The sequence below is a fragment of the Ambystoma mexicanum genome, chromosome 8, assembly GCF_040938575.1.
Source record: "Ambystoma mexicanum isolate Mex_15411 chromosome 8, UKY_AmexF1_1, whole genome shotgun sequence".
Taxonomy (NCBI): domain Eukaryota; kingdom Metazoa; phylum Chordata; class Amphibia; order Caudata; family Ambystomatidae; genus Ambystoma; species Ambystoma mexicanum.
In genome coordinates this window covers 1,732,809,462-1,732,832,792 of record NC_090929.1, presented here as the reverse complement: position 1 = coordinate 1,732,832,792, position 23,331 = coordinate 1,732,809,462, and the positions used below count along the sequence as shown (strand labels likewise).

Sequence of the window (23,331 nt, the reverse complement as noted above, 5' to 3'; positions counted from 1 at the left end):
AGTATGTTTACTTGTCTCTACTACACCGTATGCATGCATGCCTGATGTAGCCCCCCGTAACATGAGGAGAGGCTTTCCCAGTATGTTTACTACACCCTATCTATGCCCTATGTAGGCATGCCTGATATAGCTCCCCTGTGGGATATATTCACCCACTCAACGGCATTGCCCCACATCCCTAAACTGCATTTGCGCAGAAACAACCACAAAAGGGCTGCACTGGCTCATGTGAGCGCCATAGCTCAAAACTGCATTTTGCAAACAACAACCAAAAATTACTACACCATCATGCCAAACACACATCAGGCACATTGAAGAGATTGCCAGTGTGTTCCAACATAAATAAAAGGGAGAAAGTGGAAAAAGCAGCATTGCTTTGCTGGAAAAGCCAAAATATCAATTGAAAAGAAACCCTTTTTCACCTTTAAAAAAGAAATGCGGCAACGCTAATTCCACTTGTTCATTAAGGTTACTGTGATTAATAAGCCCTACCAAGCCCTGTGTGTCTCACTGTGCCTCAGAAAAACCAGGTATGATTCTGAATAGACAAGCCCAGTCAAACTAACTCTAAAAAAATCAACCAGGAACTTTACTTTTACTTACATGAGAAACACAGTCATTTTCTTTGCAAAAGTATCCAAAACTCAGCTGTTCAGAGAGAGACTCTAACTAGATGAGCCATATCTGTGTCAATGTATCTGTGCTGCAGACCAACTCCAGCATTCAAGAGAATAACTATAGCTGCAAGACAGTGTGTGAGATGAAACGTTGAATTTAAGAAGGAAAAGCCAGCTGCACCACTTGTAATAAAAATGGGCTTTTGGAAAATTAAAGAAAACAAATGCCTGCGTTTTGGAACAGTAAACTGGTGAATGAAAGCCTGCCAGTCTTTAGCAATATGAAAGGGTTTGTTGATGGTGAGACTATGTAACATGGGTTATTTTATGCAACCGGCTTGCTTTAATTCTGGATCTAAGATCAGAAATGAAAGATTAAAACTATGGTGGCTGGAGCTGCAAGTTGAAAAACAGGTTTTCTGCCCAGAGGGCTCTCTCTCTCAGCAGATACTGACCTCTCTCTGATAATTACGGGGTTGAGCAGACGTTTATCTTTGCGGGGACCCTGACAATAAAGCTCCCAGGGAAGGAAGCCGGAAGTGCGAAGGGGCAATATAACTTCAATCAAGGGAGAAACCCCCACCATGCTCTAAAGGAAAGGGCAGTTGGCAGCAGTGCAGGACAGAAAAAAAATGGACCCAGGAACAAAGAGACTGCCATTTGGTCCCAAAGACTATTTCAGGAATAAACTTTAAAGACTTCTATCTTTGCAGCAAGACTTTGAAAAATTGTAAAAATGTCACAGTTTAAAAGTGATTTTGTGTGCTTTCTTTTGAGACGTAATAGAACTCACTGACACCTTGGGGGCAGAAAGGTCTAAGTATTGAGGATAAATCAAATAGTATCAATGTTGCAAACATAACATTTTGTACATACATCCCTAAAGATAATTCACATCTGTGTATAAAATTATGGAATTTTAGGCCGAATCTTTATTGTTTAAAATTAGCAAAATGTATCAGCAGGGCAAAACAAGGTCCCACAGACTGGAGGATTGGACTGACACGTGCTACACATAATATGTAACCTGTGTGTATAATTTGCTAAGAGATTGCAATTGAATAAATGCATGTTTTTGGCAAAATCGGATTATAAGTAAAGTAAATGTGGGAGTTTTTGGACATTGTAAAACTCACCTCATAAACCTGACATCATTCCCTTGGAAATCCAACCAGTTGAGAGCAAGGCGGAAAACTAGCACTCCTGCCCAATCCAAGTAGTTAAGGGGCGTGCATAGTTAACTCTGCCCAGCCTATACTTTGATGATGTCATGACACACACTCTTCCTGCTATTTTTGCCATGTGATCTTGTAACAAAGTTTTGAGCTGTCGTATAAAATGCGCCCGGTTACCTTTGGGTCTGGTGCGCAATATAAGTAATAAAACAAAAACAAACAAACAAACAAACAAAAAACAAAACCTACTAAGCCCTATGTATGCATGCCTGATGTAGCTCCCCGTAACATGAGGAGAGGCTTTCCCAGTATGTTTACTTGTCTCTACTACACCGTATGCATGCATGCCTGATGTAGCCCCCCGTAACATGAGGAGAGGCTTTCCCAGTATGTTTACTACACCCTATCTATGCCCTATGTAGGCATGCCTGATATAGCTCCCCTGTGGGATATATTCACCCACTCAACGGCATTGCCCCACATCCCTAAGCTGCATTTGCGCAGAAACAACCACAAAAGGGCTGCACTGGCTCATGTGAGCGCCATAGCTCAAAACTGCATTTTGCAAACAACAACCAAAAATTACTACACCATCATGCCAAACACACATCAGGCACATTGAAGAGATTGCCAGTGTGTTCCAACATAAATAAAAGGGAGAAAGTGGAAAACGCAGCATTGCTTTGCTGGAAAAGCCAAAATATCAATTGAAAAGAAACCCTTTTTCACCTTTAAAAAAGAAATGCGGCAACGCTAATTCCACTTGTTCATTAAGGTTACTGTGATTAATAAGCCCTACCAAGCCCTGTGTGTCTCACTGTGCCTCAGAAAAACCAGGTATGATTCTGAATAGACAAGCCCAGTCAAACTAACTCTAAAAAAATCAACCAGGAACTTTACTTTTACTTACATGAGAAACACAGTCATTTTCTTTGCAAAAGTATCCAAAACTCAGCTGTTCAGAGAGAGACTCTAACTAGATGAGCCATATCTGTGTCAATGTATCTGTGCTGCAGACCAACTCCAGCATTCAAGAGAATAACTATAGCTGCAAGACAGTGTGTGAATCTGCTGGAGATGAAACGTTGAATTTAAGAAGGAAAAGCCAGCTGCACCACTTGTAATAAAAATGGGCTTTTGGAAAATTAAAGAAAACAAATGCCTGCGTTTTGGAACAGTAAACTGGTGAATGAAAGCCTGCCAGTCTTTAGCAATATGAAAGGGTTTGTTGATGGTGAGACTATGTAACATGGGTTATTTTATGCAACCGGCTTGCTTTAATTCTGGATCTAAGATCAGAAATGAAAGATTAAAACTATGGTGGCTGGAGCTGCAAGTTGAAAAACAGGTTTTCTGCCCAGAGGGCTCTCTCTCTCAGCAGATACTGACCTCTCTCTGATAATTACGGGGTTGAGCAGACGTTTATCTTTGCGGGGACCCTGACAATAAAGCTCCCAGGGAAGGAAGCCGGAAGTGCGAAGGGGCAATATAACTTCAATCAAGGGAGAAACCCCCACCATGCTCTAAAGGAAAGGGCAGTTGGCAGCAGTGCAGGACAGAAAAAAAATGGACCCAGGAACAAAGAGACTGCCATTTGGTCCCAAAGACTATTTCAGGAATAAACTTTAAAGACTTCTATCTTTGCAGCAAGACTTTGAAAAATTGTAAAAATGTCACAGTTTAAAAGTGATTTTGTGTGCTTTCTTTTGAGACGTAATAGAACTCACTGACACCTTGGGGGCAGAAAGGTCTAAGTATTGAGGATAAATCAAATAGTATCAATGTTGCAAACATAACATTTTGTACATACATCCCTAAAGATAATTCACATCTGTGTATAAAATTATGGAATTTTAGGCCGAATCTTTATTGTTTAAAATTAGCAAAATGTATCAGCAGGGCAAAACAAGGTCCCACAGACTGGAGGATTGGACTGACACGTGCTACACATAATATGTAACCTGTGTGTATAATTTGCTAAGAGATTGCAATTGAATAAATGCATGTTTTTGGCAAAATCGGATTATAAGTAAAGTAAATGTGGGAGTTTTTGGACATTGTAAAACTCACCTCATAAACCTGACATCATTCCCTTGGAAATCCAACCAGTTGAGAGCAAGGCGGAAAACTAGCACTCCTGCCCAATCCAAGTAGTTAAGGGGCGTGCATAGTTAACTCTGCCCAGCCTATACTTTGATGATGTCATGACACACACTCTTCCTGCTATTTTTGCCATGTGATCTTGTAACAAAGTTTTGAGCTGTCGTATAAAATGCGCCCGGTTACCTTTGGGTCTGGTGCGCAATATAAGTAATAAAACAAAAACAAACAAACAAACAAACAAAAAACAAAACCTACTAAGCCCTATGTATGCATGCCTGATGTAGCTCCCCGTAACATGAGGAGAGGCTTTCCCAGTATGTTTACTTGTCTCTACTACACCGTATGCATGCATGCCTGATGTAGCCCCCCGTAACATGAGGAGAGGCTTTCCCAGTATGTTTACTACACCCTATCTATGCCCTATGTAGGCATGCCTGATATAGCTCCCCTGTGGGATATATTCACCCACTCAACGGCATTGCCCCACATCCCTAAGCTGCATTTGCGCAGAAACAACCACAAAAGGGCTGCACTGGCTCATGTGAGCGCCATAGCTCAAAACTGCATTTTGCAAACAACAACCAAAAATTACTACACCATCATGCCAAACACACATCAGGCACATTGAAGAGATTGCCAGTGTGTTCCAACATAAATAAAAGGGAGAAAGTGGAAAACGCAGCATTGCTTTGCTGGAAAAGCCAAAATATCAATTGAAAAGAAACCCTTTTTCACCTTTAAAAAAGAAATGCGGCAACGCTAATTCCACTTGTTCATTAAGGTTACTGTGATTAATAAGCCCTACCAAGCCCTGTGTGTCTCACTGTGCCTCAGAAAAACCAGGTATGATTCTGAATAGACAAGCCCAGTCAAACTAACTCTAAAAAAATCAACCAGGAACTTTACTTTTACTTACATGAGAAACACAGTCATTTTCTTTGCAAAAGTATCCAAAACTCAGCTGTTCAGAGAGAGACTCTAACTAGATGAGCCATATCTGTGTCAATGTATCTGTGCTGCAGACCAACTCCAGCATTCAAGAGAATAACTATAGCTGCAAGACAGTGTGTGAATCTGCTGGAGATGAAACGTTGAATTTAAGAAGGAAAAGCCAGCTGCACCACTTGTAATAAAAATGGGCTTTTGGAAAATTAAAGAAAACAAATGCCTGCGTTTTGGAACAGTAAACTGGTGAATGAAAGCCTGCCAGTCTTTAGCAATATGAAAGGGTTTGTTGATGGTGAGACTATGTAACATGGGTTATTTTATGCAACCGGCTTGCTTTAATTCTGGATCTAAGATCAGAAATGAAAGATTAAAACTATGGTGGCTGGAGCTGCAAGTTGAAAAACAGGTTTTCTGCCCAGAGGGCTCTCTCTCTCAGCAGATACTGACCTCTCTCTGATAATTACGGGGTTGAGCAGACGTTTATCTTTGCGGGGACCCTGACAATAAAGCTCCCAGGGAAGGAAGCCGGAAGTGCGAAGGGGCAATATAACTTCAATCAAGGGAGAAACCCCCACCATGCTCTAAAGGAAAGGGCAGTTGGCAGCAGTGCAGGACAGAAAAAAAATGGACCCAGGAACAAAGAGACTGCCATTTGGTCCCAAAGACTATTTCAGGAATAAACTTTAAAGACTTCTATCTTTGCAGCAAGACTTTGAAAAATTGTAAAAATGTCACAGTTTAAAAGTGATTTTGTGTGCTTTCTTTTGAGACGTAATAGAACTCACTGACACCTTGGGGGCAGAAAGGTCTAAGTATTGAGGATAAATCAAATAGTATCAATGTTGCAAACATAACATTTTGTACATACATCCCTAAAGATAATTCACATCTGTGTATAAAATTATGGAATTTTAGGCCGAATCTTTATTGTTTAAAATTAGCAAAATGTATCAGCAGGGCAAAACAAGGTCCCACAGACTGGAGGATTGGACTGACACGTGCTACACATAATATGTAACCTGTGTGTATAATTTGCTAAGAGATTGCAATTGAATAAATGCATGTTTTTGGCAAAATCGGATTATAAGTAAAGTAAATGTGGGAGTTTTTGGACATTGTAAAACTCACCTCATAAACCTGACATCATTCCCTTGGAAATCCAACCAGTTGAGAGCAAGGCGGAAAACTAGCACTCCTGCCCAATCCAAGTAGTTAAGGGGCGTGCATAGTTAACTCTGCCCAGCCTATACTTTGATGATGTCATGACACACACTCTTCCTGATTTCCTGTGCCCGTCATCTTCAAGATCCAGACTCCAACTAGTACAAGGCCAAGCATTGCTGATCCTACCCAAGGGCCCACTGCAAAACCAATATAAAAGAAACCACTAAATCTCCCATTAACAAGGGGCAAACTGTGGTACCTTTGGCATCCTGATCCAGCCTGACTTGCTGCCACTCACTGCATGCTGCTACAATCCTGCTAGCCTGATGACCTATATTATCCAGTGACCAGAATTGCCAGTCCAGAAGTGCTACCCGGTAATCAGGAACTGCCCAGATGTTTGCCAGGCGCCCTGCTGTGTAGTGCCCAGAACGCTGACGGTCCAAACATCCTAAAGTGGACTGTGAGTATCAATAGAAATCCATAGTACATCTAAACCCATAGCCTATCTTGTCTTGGCCCTTATACCACTCACTAAGTCATCCTATCCTTATCCTGATAACTTGGAAAACTGTCAGAATCATTTTTTGCCACACTGCCATTGATTTCTAGTGCTAGTGCCATCTCTTTAGTAATTTTGTCTTGTGAAATCCTAAACTATTAATCCTATTTCGAGTGATCGGACTGGTTCCGCCAGCACGGCGCTGGGGCGAGAGGGTTTAACTCGCGAATTAACCCTAGAGCTTACTGTGTCCTTCCTGGGTGGCCTAGCCTGAATACTCTAGTGTAGAGTAAAACTGTTCTTCTCACAACCTGATTTCCTTTCCTTTTTTGCGCCTTCATTTACTCAAAGTGCACCTTCTTAGATCTTTCATAACTTATTCAATGTACCAGCTAGAGACTCACTTTCACTTCCATAGTGTACCTGTGATCCATAACTATCCCACAACCAAACAACCGCATTGCGATTTACAATATTTCACACATTTTTCAAAGAAACCGTTTTAGTAGATTTACACGGAAAACGGAAATATTTGCAAAGTTTCCAACGTGTCATTTGGATTGTAAACTGTTTTAAATCTTCCATTCATTCTTTGAACTGTATGCTCTAGCTAATTCATTGCTTTTGATTGTTAGTACCTTTACATTGTTCCTTTAGGAAGAACTGTATTTGTTTCAAGGTTTTTGCACACATTCCTTATTTTATCCATCCATTTCCGAGTCTCCTTTTTAACATTGCCAGGGTTTCAATTCCGTTTTTCACTCTTATTTGGGGAGGGAAGTTCGGATTTGCATTCCGTTTTCAGCTCCTTATTCCTGATCATCTGCTGCTTCCTTATATCCATTCGGAATTAATTATTTGTGGGTTGAGGTAACTCTGCAGGGGGAAATCCCAACTTGGGTGCTATCTGTCCTAAATCAAAAGTGCTCCTATCCTGTTGTGCTGTGTATGTACTCCACTAAGAAGTCAAACCCAGTGCATTGCTCACATTCTCAGCTGTAACTATCACTCCATTGGTGATTGCTGCCCTATATTAAGAGTGTGTGATTTATTTTGAATTTTAAATCAATAAATAAATATGGCACTTGACTAACCAGCCTGGTTCATGGTCCATTATGACCCGGAGTATTTGAAAAGGGGGAGTGATATGAGTGGTGTACCATCCCAAAATTGAATCGACATAAATAAGGAGAAAAGCACCTCAGTTAGGCCCTACAGACTAGGCCGAGACCACGGTGTGCGTGTCGCCCGATTGAAATCCTTAACAGGATCACTATGAAGCACCAGCAGGGTCTTCACAGGATCACTATGAAGCACTAGCAGGCTTTTCACAGGATCACTATGAAGTACCAGCAGGCTCTTAACATGATCACTAGGAAGCACCAGCAGGCTCTTCACATGATCACTAGGAAGCACCAGCAGGCTCTTCACAGGATCACTAAGAAGCACCAGCGGACTCTTCAAATGGTCACTATGAAGCACCAGCAGGCCCTTCACATGATCAATTGGAAGCACAAGCAGGCTCTTCACAGGATCACTACGAAGCACTCGCAGTCTTTTCCAGGATCGCTATGACCACCGGCAGGCTCTTCACAGAGTCACTGGGAAGCACCAGCAGGCCCTTCACATGATCACTACAAAGCACTCGCAGGCTCTTCACAGGATCACTATGAAGCACCAGCAGGCTCTTCACAGGATCACTAGGAAGCACCAGCAGGCCCTTCACAGGAGAACTATGAAGCACCAGTAGGCCCTTCACATGATTACTATGAAACACCAGCAGGCTCTTCACAGTATAATTATGAAGCACCAGCAGGCTCTTCACAGGATAACTAGGAAGAACCAGCAGGCCCTTCACATGATCACTACAAAGCACCAGCAGGCTCTTCACAGGATCACTATGAAGCACCAGCAGGCTCTTCACAGGATCACTTGGGAGCACAAGCAGGCTCTTCACAGGATCACTATGAAGCACTAGCAGGCTTTTCCAGGATCGCTATGACCACCGGCAGGCTCTTCACAGAGTCACTGGGAAGCACCAGCAGGCCCTTCACAGGATCACTATGAAGCACCAGTAGGGGCTTCACATGATTACTATGAAGCACCAGCAGGCTCTTCACATGATTACTATGAAGCACCAGCAGGCTCTTCACAGGATCACTATGAAGCACCAGCAGGCTCTTCACAGGATCACTAGGAAGCACCAGCAGGCTCTTCACATGATCACTAAGAAGCACCAGCAGGCTCTTCGCAGGATCACTATGCAGCACCAGCAGGCTCTTCACATGATCACTAAGAAGCACCAGCAGGCTCTTCACAGGATCACTATGCAACACCAGCAGGCTCTTCACAGGATCACTATGAAGTACCAGCAAGCCCTTCACAGAATCACTAGGAAGCACCAGCAGGCTCTTCATAGGATCACTAGGAAGCACCAGCAGGCTCTTCACAGGATCACTAGGAAGCACTAGCAGCCTCTTCACAATATCACTATGAAGTACCAGCAGGCTCTTCACAGGATCACTATGAAGCAGCAGCATGCTATTCACAGGATCACTTAGAAGCACCAGCAGGGTCTTCACAGGGTCACTATGAAGCACCAGCAGGCTCTTCACATGATCATTATGAAGCACCAGCAGGATCTTCACAGGATCACTATGAAGCACTAGCAGACTCTTCACAGGATCACTCAGAAGCACCAGCAGACTCTTCACAGATCACTAGGAAGCACCAGCAGGATCTTCACAGGATCACTATGAAACACCAGCAGACTCTTTGCAGGATCACTCAGAAGCACCAGCAGACTCTTCACAGGATCACTCAGAAGCTCTAGCAGGCTCTTCCCAGGATCACTTGGAATCACCAGCAGGCTTTTCACATGACCACTAGGAAGCACAAGCAGGCTCTTCACAGCATCACTATGAAGCACCAGCAGGCTCTTCAGAGGGTCACTATGAAGCTCCAGCAGACTCTTCCCAGGATCACTAGGAAGCATCAGCAGGCTCTTCAGAGGGTCACTAGGAAGCACCAGCATGCTCTTCCCAGGATCACTAGGAAGAACCAGCAGACCCTTGACAGTATCACTATGAAGCACCAGCAGGCTCTTCACAGGATCACTAGGAAGCACCAGCAGGCTCTTCACAGGATCACTTGGAATCACCAGCAGGCTCTTCACAGGATCACTAGGAAGCACCAGCAGGCTCTTCAGAGGTTCACTATGAAGCATCAGCAGACCCTTCACATGATCACTATGAAGCACCAGCAGACCCTTGACAGTATCACTAGGAAGCACCAGCTGGATCGTGTAAGGGAGGAAGGGTCCCTTCGAATCCTAGCATTCCATATGAAGTGAATCATACGCTCATTCAATTGCTGGGAGACATCCCCCAAGCCTGGGCCTCTGGCGACAGGGCACAGTAGCCATTGCATGACACATATCGACTTCATTTTGTACGCCCCCAGGCTCCATTTTCTGACTAGGCCGCACAATTATCTATAAAGGGTCTTCTCTCCCCTTGTCCAGTACCGTGCACAGCCAGGCCTGACACCCCCACCTCCTCCCCTGTTGGCACGACACCAGCCTTGTTCTCATGGAAGCCTAGGCACAAATTGTTGTAAACTGAAAAGTATACTTTCTCTTCTTCTGAGCTCAATGCCCTGTGTGTGACCAGAGCTTGCTCTGGCTTGCACGTTCATCTGTCTACAAACCTGCTCCTGCTCTTCTGACCCCCACCTTTAGAAATTATTGCCTATGCAACCCTTCACCCCTCCGTTGCTCTTTCATGTAGCAGTTGGTGAGACCCTTCCCCATGGGCCACCCTAGATTGCCCCCAATAAACCTAATCCTGTGTGATCGTATATTCTCCATGAATTAACACCCATCAGTCCATTCGTTTGAACCATGAGGCACTAAGCAGAATACATTTCAGATCAACATCTCTAGATAAGGCACTTGGGAAAAGAGAATACTGTACCCCAAACCCCACAAGGTCTGGGTCAGCAATGTGTATGTTTACTCATGATTTACATGCAACCCCACATTCTGGTATACGTTTATATTCTGCATTAATCCTTTGCATGCCAATGATACTGTGTAGTTTAGATTAGTTAGAACACTGGCATCTTGTGGACCCGGTCCGAGCTTCTCCTCTCGGAGATTAGCCCAGCTGTCCCATGTGCCCACAGACCCCTCAGCAGCAACATCTGTCCCCATATGTGGTTGTATACTGAGCCATAGGGCCCCACCAATGAGCATTGCTAACCTGTACTGTATGTCATGACGATTTTATGTTTTATAAACTGTTGCTCATGTATCTTTTGGTAGAGTGCTCTCAGAGCAGTAGAGTGCTCTGCGTGCATCATTTATTTGATAAAAAACATCAATTTACTTGCAATCATTCTCCTGGTCTCATTCCCTACTGGGGTGTGTCCATTTATTCTGAGTTCGGATCTGCATGTTGGTGAATGACCACCTTCAACCTTCACATGATCACTATAAAGCACCAGCAGGCTCGTCGCAGGATCACTATGAAGCACCGGCAGGATCTTCACAGGATCACAATGAAGCACCAGCGGGATCTTCACAGGATCACAATGAAGCAGCATCAGGCTCTTCACATGATCACTATGAAGCACCAGCAGTCTCTTCACAGAATCATCATGAAGCACCAGCAGGCTCTTCACAGGATCACTATGAAGCACCAGCAGGCTCTTCACAGAATCATCATGAAGCACCAGCAGGCTCTTCACAGGATCACTATGAAGAACCAGCAGGCTCTTCACAGGATCACTATGAAGCACCAGCAGGCTCTTCACAGGATCACTATGAAGCACCAGCAGGCTCTTCACAGGATCACTATAACGCACCAGCAGGCTCTTCACATGATCACTATTAAGCAACAGCAGGCTCTACACAGGATCACCAGGAAGCACCAGCAGGCTCTTCACAGGATCACTATGAAGCACCAGCAGGCTCTTCAGAGGGTCACTATGAAGCAACAGCAGACCCTTCACATGATCACTATGAAGCACCAGCAGGCTCTTCACAGGATCACTATGAAGCACCAGCAGGCTCGTCGCAGGATCACTATGAAGCACCAGCAGGCTCTTCACAGGATCACTATGAAGCACCAGCAGGCTCTTTACAGATCACAAGGAAGCACCAGCAGACTCTTCACATGGTCACTGTGAAGCACCAGCAGACCATTCACAGGATCACTAGAAAGCACCAGCAGGATCTTCACAGGATCACTATGAAACACCAGCAGACTCTTTGCAGGATCACTCAGAAGCACCAGCAGACTCTTCACAGGATCACTCAGAAGCTCTAGCAGGCTCTTCCCAGGATCACTTGGAATCACCAGCAGGCTCTTCACATGACCACTAGGAAGCACAAGCAGGCTCTTCACAGCATCACTATGAAGCACCAGCAGGCTCTTCAGAGGGTCACTATGAAGCTCCAGCAGACTCTTCCCAGGATCACTAGGAAGCACCAGCAGGCTCTTCAGAGGGTCACTAGGAAGCACCAGCATGCTCTTCCCAGGATCACTAGGAAGAACCAGCAGACCCTTGACAGTATCACTATGAAGCACCAGCAGGCTCTTCAGAGGTTCACTATGAAGCATCAGCAGACCCTTCACATGATCACTATGAAGCACCAGCAGACCCTTGACAGTATCACTAGGAAGCACCAGCTGGATCGTGTAAGGGAGGAAGGGTCCCTTCGAATCCTAGCATTCCATATGAAGTGAATCATACGCTCATTCAATTGCTGGGAGACATCCCCCAAGCCTGGGCCTCTGGCGACAGGGCACAGTAGCCATTGCATGACACATATCGACTTCATTTTGTACGCCCCCAGGCTCCATTTTCTGACTAGGCCGCACAATTATCTATAAAGGGTCTTCTCTCCCCTTGTCCAGTACCGTGCACAGCCAGGCCTGACACCCCCACCTCCTCCCCTGTTGGCACGACACCAGCCTTGTTCTCATGGAAGCCTAGGCACAAATTGTTGTAAACTGAAAAGTATTCTTTCTCTTCTTCTGAGCTCAATGCCCTGTGTGTGACCAGAGCTTGCTCTGGCTTGCGCGTTCATCTGTCTACAAACCTGCTCCTGCTCTTCTGGCCCCCACCTTTAGAAATTATTGCCTGTGCAACCCTTCACCCCTCCGTTGCTCTTTCATGTAGCAGTTGGTGAGACCCTTCCCCATGGGCCACCCTAGATTGCCCCCAATAAACCTAATCCTGTGTGATCGTATATTCTCCATGAATTAACAACCATCAGTCCATTCGTTTGAACCATGAGGCACTAAGCAGAATACATTTCAGATCAACATCTCTAGATAAGGCACTTGGGAAAAGAGAATACTGTACCCCAAACCCCACAAGGTCTGGGTCAGCAATGTGTATGTTTACTCATGATTTACATGCAACCCCACATTCTGGTATACGTTTATATTCTGCATTAATCCTTTGCATGCCAATGATACTGTGTAGTTTAGATTAGTTAGAACACTGGCATCTTGTGGACCCGGTCCGAGCTTCTCCTCTCGGAGATTAGCCCAGCTGTCCCATGTGCCCACAGACCCCTCAGCAGCAACATCTGTCCCCATATGTGGTTGTATACTGAGCCATAGGGCCCCACCAATGAGCATTGCTAACCTGTACTGTATGTCATGACGATTTTATGTTTTATAAACTGTTGCTCATGTATCTTTTGGCAGAGTGCTCTCAGAGCAGTAGAGTGCTCTGCGTGCATCATTTATTTGATAAAAAACATCAATTTACTTGCAATCATTCTCCTGGTCTCATTCCCTACTGGGGTGTGTCCATTTATTCTGAGTTCGGATCTGCATGTTGGTGAATGACCACCTTCAACCTTCACATGATCACTATAAAGCACCAGCAGGCTCGTCGCAGGATCACTATGAAGCACCGGCAGGATCATCACAGGATCTCAATGAAGCACCAGCGGGATCTTCACAAGATCACAATGAAGCAGCATCAGGCTCTTCACATGACCACTATGAAGCACCAGCAGTCTCTTCACAGAATCATCATGAAGCACCAGCAGGCTCTTCACAGGATCACTATGAAGCACCAGCAGGCTCTTCACAGAATCATCATGAAGCACCAGCAGGCTCTTCACAGGATCACTATGAAGAACCAGCAGGCTCTTCACAGGATCACTATGAAGCACCAGCAGGCTCTTCACAGGATCACTATGAAGCACCAGCAGGCTCTTCACAGGATCACTATAAAGCACCAGCAGGCTCTTCACATGATCACTATTAAGCAACAGCAGGCTCTACACAGGATCACCAGGAAGCACCAGCAGGCTCTTCACAGGATCACTATGAAGCACCAGCAGGCTCTTCAGAGGGTCACTATGAAGCAACAGCAGACCCTTCACATGATCACTATGAAGCACCAGCAGGCTCTTCACAGGATCACTATGAAGCACCAGCAGGCTCGTCGCAGGATCACTATGAAGCACCAGCAGGCTCTTCACAGGATCACTATGAAGCACCAGCAGGCTCTTCACAGATCACAAGGAAGCACCAGCAGACTCTTCACATGGTCACTGTGAAGCACCAGCAGACCATTCACAGGATCACTAGAAAGCACCAGTAGGCTCTTCACATGATCACTGTCAGAAGCACCAGCAGGATCTTCACAGGATCACTAGGAAGCACCAGCAGGCTCTTCACAGAATCACTATAAAGCACCAGCAGGATCTTCACAGGATCACAATGAGGCAGCATCAGGCTCTTCACAGGATCACTATGAAGCAGCAGCAGGCTCTTCAAAGGATCACTATGAAGCACCGGCAGTCTCTTTACAGGATCACTCAGAAGCACCAGCAGGCTCTTCACATAGTCACTATGAAGCACAAGCGGGCTCTTCACAGGATCACTATGATAAATGTGTCAAATGTATTGGGCATAGTAGCACAGTACCTACTTGTCAACACCTCTGGATTTCCTCTTAAGTGGCGCACGCTTTTGTTTACCGAAATGGCCCAGGCTGCTGTAACTATTGAAATCCTACTCACTAATCCAGATTTAGCAAAGAAAAAGATCTTTGAATATGACTGGATCAAAAACTGTGCAGCTTGTAAGACCTACAAGGACTTTGATAGCACAGTCTTTGGTTTGAAAATACAAGGTCCTGGCGGAATACTTAACTAAATGTCCATCTCCGCATATACGACGACAATATATGAGAGTCAGATTTAATTTGTGGCACCCCCGTGATGTTTTACAGAGGCGAAAACAAATTGCCCCGCATGAGAATTTTTGTCGTTACTGCCTAAATGTACAACAGAATGAAACTCTTCAACACTTAGTTGTGGCGTGCCCTGGCCTCTATTCTCTGCGCATGAAACTGTTTCAAAATGTACTTGTCTTCTTTTCTGAGCCGGATGAGGGAACACTTTGGAAATCTCTCTTTACAAGTCCTAGATTGGCTGTGAAGGTAGCTATTGTACATTTTTTAGAGACAATCGTGCCAGATGTTTCTAGTGTATAAATGTATGAAACATCTAAGAAAAGCTGAGAAGTGAGATGCATTTTAGAAAAATAATTGTATGTAAATGTATTATTTTATTGATTCTGAAACAATTGTTAAATATTTGAAAAGTTGTTTGTAACAGCTAAACAAATAAAATAAAAAAATAAAAAACTATGAAGCAGCATCAGGCTCTTGACAGAATCACTATGAAGCACCAGCAGGCTCTTCACAGAATCTGGCTAACTATCGCCCCATCTTCATCACTCCTTTCCTGGGCAAACTCCTGGAAAAGCTGGCCATCTCCCAGCTTAATCTTCACATTGAATCTGTTGTTTGTCTCCATGACCATCAGTCTGGCTTCAGAGCAGCCAGAAGCATGGAAACTGCTTTCCTGAACATCCATGAAGACGTGCTCTTTAACCTTGATTCTAATCTCTCCTCTGTCCTCATCTTACTGAATCTTTGTTCGCCTACCGCATTGCCGCTCTCTGCTCCAACTTTCAGTGCTATGCGGATGACACTCAGCTTGTTTTCAGGCTACTCTCTGACACCGCTTCTCCTTTGTTCATCTCTGTCTGTTTGCTATCCAGGAGTGGTGTGCCGCCAACGATCTATGCCTTAATGCCAGTAAGACAGAGATTCTCCTCGTCAGCACACCTGCATCCTCCTTTCCTGTCATTCTCTGGCCGGCCCCCTTTGGTCCTCTTCCTTTTCCCACCTTTGAGGCTAAGAACCTCAGGGTCATCTTCGATTCCACACTCCAACTCCCTCAGGGTCAGTCGCTTCTCCAAGCAACGAGTTGGTGGTAGATCTCTTTCTTCGGCTGGCGCCTCCCTCTGGAACAGCCTCCCTGCCTCTCAGAAAGTTGAGGAGAACCATCTTCGGTTCCGTAAGCACCTCAAGACCTTCCTCTTTGCTTGTGCCTTCTCTTTTCCTCTCCCCTGCTGATTTCCCGTCTGATACTTCACTGGTCACCTGGCTACCCTCTGATTTCGGGCCCAGGTCCCTGCTCGCCCAGTTGCACACCCGTACTGCCTCTCAGCAACCCTTGCACGTGTGTCTGTATTTGTAACCCTACAGTGCCCCTACCTGCACTTTTGGACACCTGCTGTCTGCACTTACCCTTGCACCTGCCACCTGCTGCCCACACTTCTTGTTGTTTTGATCTCATGTACAGCACTGCCCCATCCCTTTTCCCTGGCACTTTTCCACTCCCCCTCCACTGCACTTGCGCAATCTCAATGTCACTTGGCCTAGTAAGATCTTGTCTCTGCCCTCCCTGTTGTCGCGCCTTGAAACACTTGTGTATAGGCGTTTTACAAAAGCCATATCATATCATAGCAATATGGGAAAGAGAGCCATAGCGGAGGGAAACTAATTAAACATGCAAAACTGAAGAGGCGGGAACAATAATGAAACAGGGTAAGCAGGAGCCAAACTTCTCAAGTCACCTGCTTTTGGTGGGTGTTACCCGCCACTTAGGCAGCTGTCTCACCCGCCAAGCTCCATACACGCCCATAGCAATCAATGGGCTTTCACCCTCCAAACACAAATCTGGTGTTTTCACCCACCCAGATGTCATTAAAGGTTGAGAACAATGGCGGGAACAAACTAAATATTTGATTTTGAATAAATTCATAGATTCAAGTAGGCCGGCCTGATTGATTTCATGCCTTTGATATACAAACCCATCAAAAACAAAGAGTGACTAAATATAGAAGGAATGATAAAAGAGGTGTGCGCAAGAGGTCAACGCAGACACACCTGCGGATGGGAGAATCCGTCGTAAGCAGTGCAACATGGAACTTATTGAAGACGAAACCCACGTTCTCCATCACCTCCACTGAACCGGGTATCAACACCCGATAAGGACCTCTCTTGTCACAAGTGCCAACCTTCCCGATTTATATTGCTATTTTTTACATTCTCCCGCCTAAAAAAATCTCACCCCAATGCAAACCTATGGGAGCATCCGTTTCTCCCGTTTTCTGTGATTCATTCTCTCTCCCAGGTGCCTAGAAGGAAGACTTTTATGTGTTGGAGACTTTGAATCACAAGCTTCCAAATGATTTTTAAAAAAATAACAGAAATACAAATGTAATTCCTTGAACCAGTAGCAGTTGTCCCAATATTAAACATCAACACCGTTGCAATGAGAATGGTGTGTTATTGTTGTATTAGCGCCTCTGCTCGTTGCTGCCCCTCCTAGGCACTTTCCGGAGCCTATAATGGGGGGAGAGGCCCGTTAAGCGGGCGGTTTCCGGAATCCCCTTGTGCGCATGCTCTGTTGTCCCCTTGTGCGCATGCTCTGTTGCTTTTTGATGCAATGCGCATGCTCACCCCAGTATCTCCGCTGGCCTCGTGCCGTATGAAACCATCTTATCACTGCGCATGCTCTGATAGGCTGTAGGTCATAGTGTATCTGACATTGAGCATGCGCAGAAAGGAGCTAAGGGAACACCCGCAGAGTGCTGAGCAAGGGGTGCTCTGCTATAGGTCTCTCTGACCCCCTCCCCTGCCTCCTGCTCCTCTCAAATGGTTAAGATGCGGCGCAAGCGATGAAGCAGTGATGAGGGCCTCACTTACTGCAGGTGATGGACAGAGGCGAGGCCACCATCTTCCAGGATCAGCATCTGTGATATCAGGAGGGGGGAGGGGCAGGAGGGGTGGGGTGCAGGGCTCCCTCCCTTCCAGCCTTTCTGCTGTGATATCAGGAGGGGGGGAGGGGCAGGAGGGGTGGGATGCAGGGCTCCTTCCCTTCCAGCCTTTCTGCTGTGATATGAGGAGGGGCAGGAGGGGTGGAGGGGCAGGAGGGGTGGGGTGCACAGCTCCTTCCCTTCCAGCCTTTCTGCTGTGAGATGAGGGGGGAGGGGAGGGATGCACGGCTCCTTCCCTTCCAGCCTTTCTGCTGTGAGATGAGGGGGGAGGGGTGGGATGCACGGCTCCTCCCCTTCCAGCCTTTCTGCTGTGATATCGGGGAGGGGCGGGAGGGGTGGGGTGCACAGCTCCTTCCCATACAGCCTTTCTGCTGTGATATGAGGAGGGGCAGGAGGGGTGGGGTGCAGGGCTCCTTCCCTTCCAGCCTTTCTGCTGTGATATCAGGAGGGGGGGAGGGGCAGGAGGGGTGGGATGCAGGGCTCCTTCCCTTCCAGCCTTTCTGCTGTGATATCAGGAGGGGGGGAGGGGCAGGAGGGGTGGGATGCAGGGCTTCTTCCCTTCCAGCCTTTCTGCTGTGATATGAGGAGGGGCAGGAGGGGTGGGTGCACGGCTCCTCCCCTTCCAGCCTTTCTGCTGTGAGATGAGGAGGGGCAGGAGGGGTGGGATGCAGGGCTCCTTCCCTTCCAGCCTTTCTGCTGTGATATGAGGAGGGGCAGGAGGGTGGGGTGCAGGGCTCCTCCCCTTCCAGCCTTTCTGCTGTGATATGAGGAGGGGTGGGGTGCATGGCTCCTTCCCTTCCAGCCTTTCTGCTGTAATATCAGGAGGGGGGAGGGGAAGGAGGGGTGGGGTGCACGGCTCCTCCCCTTCCAGCCTTTCTGCTGTGATATCAGGAGGGGGGCAGCGGCAGGAGGGGTGGGGTGCACGGCTCCTTCCCTTCCAGCCTTTCTGCTGTGATATCAGGAGGGGGGAGGGGCAGGAGGGGTGGGGTGCAGGGCTCCTTCCCTTCCAGCCTTTCTGCTGTGATATCAGGAGGGGGGAGGGGCAGGAGGGGTGGGGTGCATGGCTCCTTCCCTTCCAGCCTTTCTGCTGTGAGATGAGGAGGGGTGGGATGCAGGGCTCATTCCCTTCCAGCCTTTCTGCTGTGATATGAGGAGGGGCAGGAGGGTGGGGTGCAGGGCTCCTCCCCTTCCAGCCTTTCTGCTGTGATATGAGGAGGGGCAGGAGGGGTGGGGTGCATGGCTCCTTCCCTTCCAGCCTTTCTGCTGTAATATCAGGAGGGGGGAGGGGAAGGAGGGGTGGGGTGCACGGCTCCTCCCCTTCCAGCCTTTCTGCTGTGATATCAGGAGGGGGGCAGCGGCAGGAGGGGTGGGGTGCACGGCTCCTTCCCTTCCAGCCTTTCTGCTGTGATATCAGGAGGGGGGAGGGCCAGGAGGGGTGGGGTGCACGGCTCCTCCCCTTCCAGCCTTTCTGCTGTGATATCAGGAGGGGGGCAGGGGCAGGAGGGGTGGGATGCACGGCTCCTCCCCTTCCAGCCTTTCTGCTGTGATATGAGGAGGGGGGAGGGGCAGGAGGGGTGGGGTGCACTGCTCCTTCCCTTCCAGCCTTTCTGCTGTGATATCAGGAGGGGGGGAGGGGCAGGAGGGTGGGGTGCATGGCTCCTCCCCTTCCAGCCTTTCTGCTGTGATATCAGGAGGGGGGCAGGGGCAGGAGGGGTGGGATGCAGGGCTCCTTCCCTTCCAGCCTTTCTGCTGTGATATCAGGAAGGGGGGAGGGGCAGGAGGGGTGGGGTGCACGGCTCCTCCCCTTCCAGCCTTTCTGCTGTGAGATGAGGAGGGGCAGGCGGGGTGGGGTGCATGGCTCCTTCCCTTCCAGCCTTTCTGCTGTGAGATGAGGAGGAGGGAGGGGCAGGAGGGGTGGGATGCACGGCTCCTCCCCTTCCAGCCTTTCTGCTGTGATATTAGGAAGGGGGGAGGGGCAGGAGGGGTGGGGTGCACGGCTCCTCCCCTTCCAGCCTTTCTGCTGTGATATCAGGGAGGGGCAGGAGGGGTGGGATGCAGGGCTCCTTCCCTTCCAGCCTTTCTGCTGTGATATGAGGAGGGGGGGAGGGGCAGGAGGGTGGGGTGCATGGCTCCTTCCCTTCCAGCCTTTCTGCTGTGAGATGAGAAGGGGGGGGAGGGGCAGGAGGGGTGGGGTGCACGGCTCCTTCCCTTCCAGCCTTTCTGCTGTGATATGAGGAGGGGGGGGCAGGAGGGGTGGGGTGCACAGCTCCTTCCCTTCCAGCCTTTCTGCTGTGATATGAGGATGGGGGGAGGGGCAGGAGGGGTGGGATGCACGGCTCCTCCCCTTCCAGCCTTTCTGCTGTGATATGAGGATGGGGGGAGGGGCAGGAGGGGTGGGATGCACGGCTCCTCCCCTTCCAGCCTTTCTGCTGTGATATGAGGATGGGGGGAGGGGCAGGAGGGGTGGGGTGCACGGCTCCTCCCCTTCCAGCTTTTCTGCTGTGATATGAGGATGGGGGGAGGGGCAGGAGGGGTGGGGTGCACGGCTCCTCCCCTTCCAGCCTTTCTGCTGTGATATGAGGATGGGGGGAGGGGCAGGAGGGGTGGGGTGCACGGCTCCTTCCCTTCCAGCCTTTCTGCTGTGATATGAGGAGAGGGGGGCAGGAGGGTTGGGGTGCACAGCTCCTTCCCTTCCAGCCTTTCTGCTGTGAGATGAGACGGGGGGGATGGGCAGGAGGGGTGGGGTGCACAGCTCCTTCCCTTCCAGCCTTTCTGCTGTGATATGAGGATGGGGGGAGGGGCAGGAGGGGTGGGATGCACGGCTCCTTCCCTTCCAGCCTTTCTGCTGTGATATGAGGAGGGGGGGGGCAGGAGGGGTGGGGTGCACAGCTCCTTCCCTTCCAGCCTTTCTGCTGTGATATGAGGAGGGGCAGGAGGGGTGGGGTGCACGGCTCCTTCCCTTCCAGCCTTTCTGCTGTGATATGGGGGGGGGGGGAGGGGTGGGATGCACGGCTCCTTCCCTTCCAGCCTTTCTGCTGTGATATGAGGAGGGGCAGGAGGGGTGGGGTGCATGGCTCCTTCCCTTCCAGCCTTTCTGCTGTGATATCAGGGGGGGGCGGGAGGGGTGGGATGCACGGCTCCTTCCCTTCCAGCCTTTCTGCTGTGATATGAGGAGGGGCAGGAGGGGTGGGGTGCATGGCTCCTTCCCTTCCAGCCTTTCTGCTGTGAGATGAGAAGGGGGAGGGGCAGGAGGGGAGGGATGCACGGCTCCTTCCCTTCCAGCCTTTCTGCTGTGAAATCAGGAGGGGGGGAGGGGCAGGAGGGGAGGGATGCACGGCTCCTTCCCTTCCAGCCTTTCTGCTGTGATATCAGGAGGGGGGGAGGGGCAGGAGGGGAGGGATGCACGGCTCCTTCCCTTCCAGCCTTTCTGCTGTGATATGAGGAGGGGGGAGGGGCAGGAGGGGTGGGATGCAGGGCTCCTTCCCTTCCAGCCTTTCTGCTGTGAGATGAGAAGGGGGTGAGGGGCAGGAGGGGAGGGATGCACGGCTCCTTCCCTTCCAGCCTTTCTGCTGTGATATCAGGAGGGGGGGAGGGGCAGGAGGGGAGGGATGCACGGCTCCTTCCCTTCCAGCCTTTCTGCTGTGATATGAGGAGGGGGGAGGGGCAGGAGGGGTGGGATGCAGGGCTCCTTCCCTTCCAGCCTTTCTGCTATGAGATGAGAAGGGGGGGAGGGGCAGGAGGGGAGGGATGCACGGCTCCTTCCCTTCCAGCCTTTCTGCTGTGATATCAGGAGGGGGGAGGGGCAGGAGGGGAGGGATGCACGGCTCCTTCCCTTCCAGCCTTTCTGCTGTGACATCAGGAGGGGGGGAGGGGCAGGAGGGGAGGGATGCACGGCTCCTTCCCTTCCAGCCTTTCTGCTGTGATATGAGGAGGGGGGAGGGGCAGGAGGGGTGGGATGCAGGGCTCCTTCGCTTCCAGCCTTTCTGCTGTGATATCAGGAGGGGGGGAGGGGCAGGAGGGGTGGGATGCACGGCTCCTTCCCTTCCAGCCTTTCTGCTGTGATATGAGGAGGGGCAGGAGGGGTGGGGTGCACAGCTCCTTCCCTTCCAGCCTTTCTGCTGTGAGATGAGGAGGGTGGGATGCATGGCTCCTTCCCTTCCAGCCTTTCTGCTGTGAGATGAGAAGGGGGGGAGGCTCAGGAGGGGTGGGGTGCACAGCTACTTCCCTTCCAGCCTTTCTGCTGTGATATCAGAAGGGGGGAGGGGCAGGAGGGGAGGGATGCACGGCTCCTTCCCTTCCAGCCTTTCTGCTGTGAGATGAGTGGGGAGGGGAGGGATGCACGGCTCCTTCCCTTCCAGCCTTTCTGCTGTGATATCAGGAGGGGGGGGATGCACGGCTCCTTCCCTTCCAGCCTTTCTGCTGTGAGATGAGAAGGGGGGGGCAGGAGGGGTGGGGTGCACAGCTCCTTCCCTTCCAGCCTTTCTGCTGTGAGATGAGAAAGGAGGGGTGGGGTGCACAGCTCCTTCCCTTCCAGACTTTCTGCTGTGAGATGAGAAAGGGGGGCAGGGGCAGGAGGGGTGGGGTGCACAGCTCCTTCCTTTCCAGCCTTTCTGTTGTGATATGAGGAGGGGCAGGAGGGGTGGGGTGCACAGCTCCTTCCCTTCCAGCCTTTCTGCTGTGATATCAGGAAGGGGGCAGGGGCAGGAGGGGTGGGATGCACAGCTCCTTCCTTTCCCGCCTTTCTGCTGTGATATCAGGAGGGGGGGAGGGGCAGGAGGGTGGGATGCACGGCTCCTTCCCTTCCAGCCTTTCTGCTGTGAGATGAGAAGGGGGGGGGCAGGAGGGGTGGGATGCACGGCTCCTTCCCTTCCAGCCTTTCTGCTGTGATATGAGGAGGGGGGGAGGGGCAGGAGGGGTGGGATGCACGGCTCCTTCCCTTCCAGCCTTTCTGCTGTGAGATGAGAAGGGGGGGAGGGGTGGGATGCACGGCTCCTTCCCTTCCAGCCTTTCTGCTGTGATATGAGGAGGGGGGGAGTGGAGGGGTGGGATGCACGGCTCCTTCCCTTCCAGCCTTTCTGCTGTGAGATGAGAAGGGGGGGAGGGGCAGGAGGGGTGTGATGCACGGCTCCTTCCCTTCCAGCCTTTCTGCTGTGATATGAGGAGGGGCGGGAGGGGAGAGGTGGGATGCACAGCTCCTTCCCTTCCAGCCTTTCTGCTGTGATATGAGGAGGGGGGAGGGGAGGGGAGGGGAGGGGTGGGATGCACGGCTCCTCCCCTTCCAGCCTTTCTGCTGTGAGATGAGAAGGGGGGGAGGGGCAGGAGGGGTGGGATGCACGGCTCCTTCCCTTCCAGCCTTTCTGCTGTGAGATGAGAAGGGGGGGGAGGGGCAGGAGGGGTGGGGTGCACAGCTCCTTCCCTTCCAGCCTTTCTGCTGTGAGATGAGGGGGGAGGGGAGGGATGCACGGCTCCTTCCCTTCCAGCCTTTCTGCTGTGATATCAGGAGGGGGGAGGGGTGGGATGCACGGCTCCTTCCCTTCCAGCCTTTCTGCTGTGAGATGAGAAGGGGGGGGGGCAGGAGGGGTGGGGTGCACAGCTCCTTCCCTTCCAGCCTTTCTGCTGTGAGATGAGAAGGGGGGGAGGGGCAGGAGGGGTGG

The 23,331-nt window shown here is 49.6% G+C and overlaps 1 protein-coding gene across 1 annotated transcript in view; it reads left to right on the top strand.

Moving 5' to 3' along the window:
• The window catches only part of LOC138473489 (uncharacterized), a 226,070-nt gene that overhangs the window by 161,806 nt on the left and 40,933 nt on the right, over positions 1 to 23,331 (top strand). The window contains 1 exon segment of the mRNA XM_069612131.1: positions 9,399 to 9,813. Coding sequence (XP_069468232.1) covers positions 9,399 to 9,813 — 415 coding nt within the window.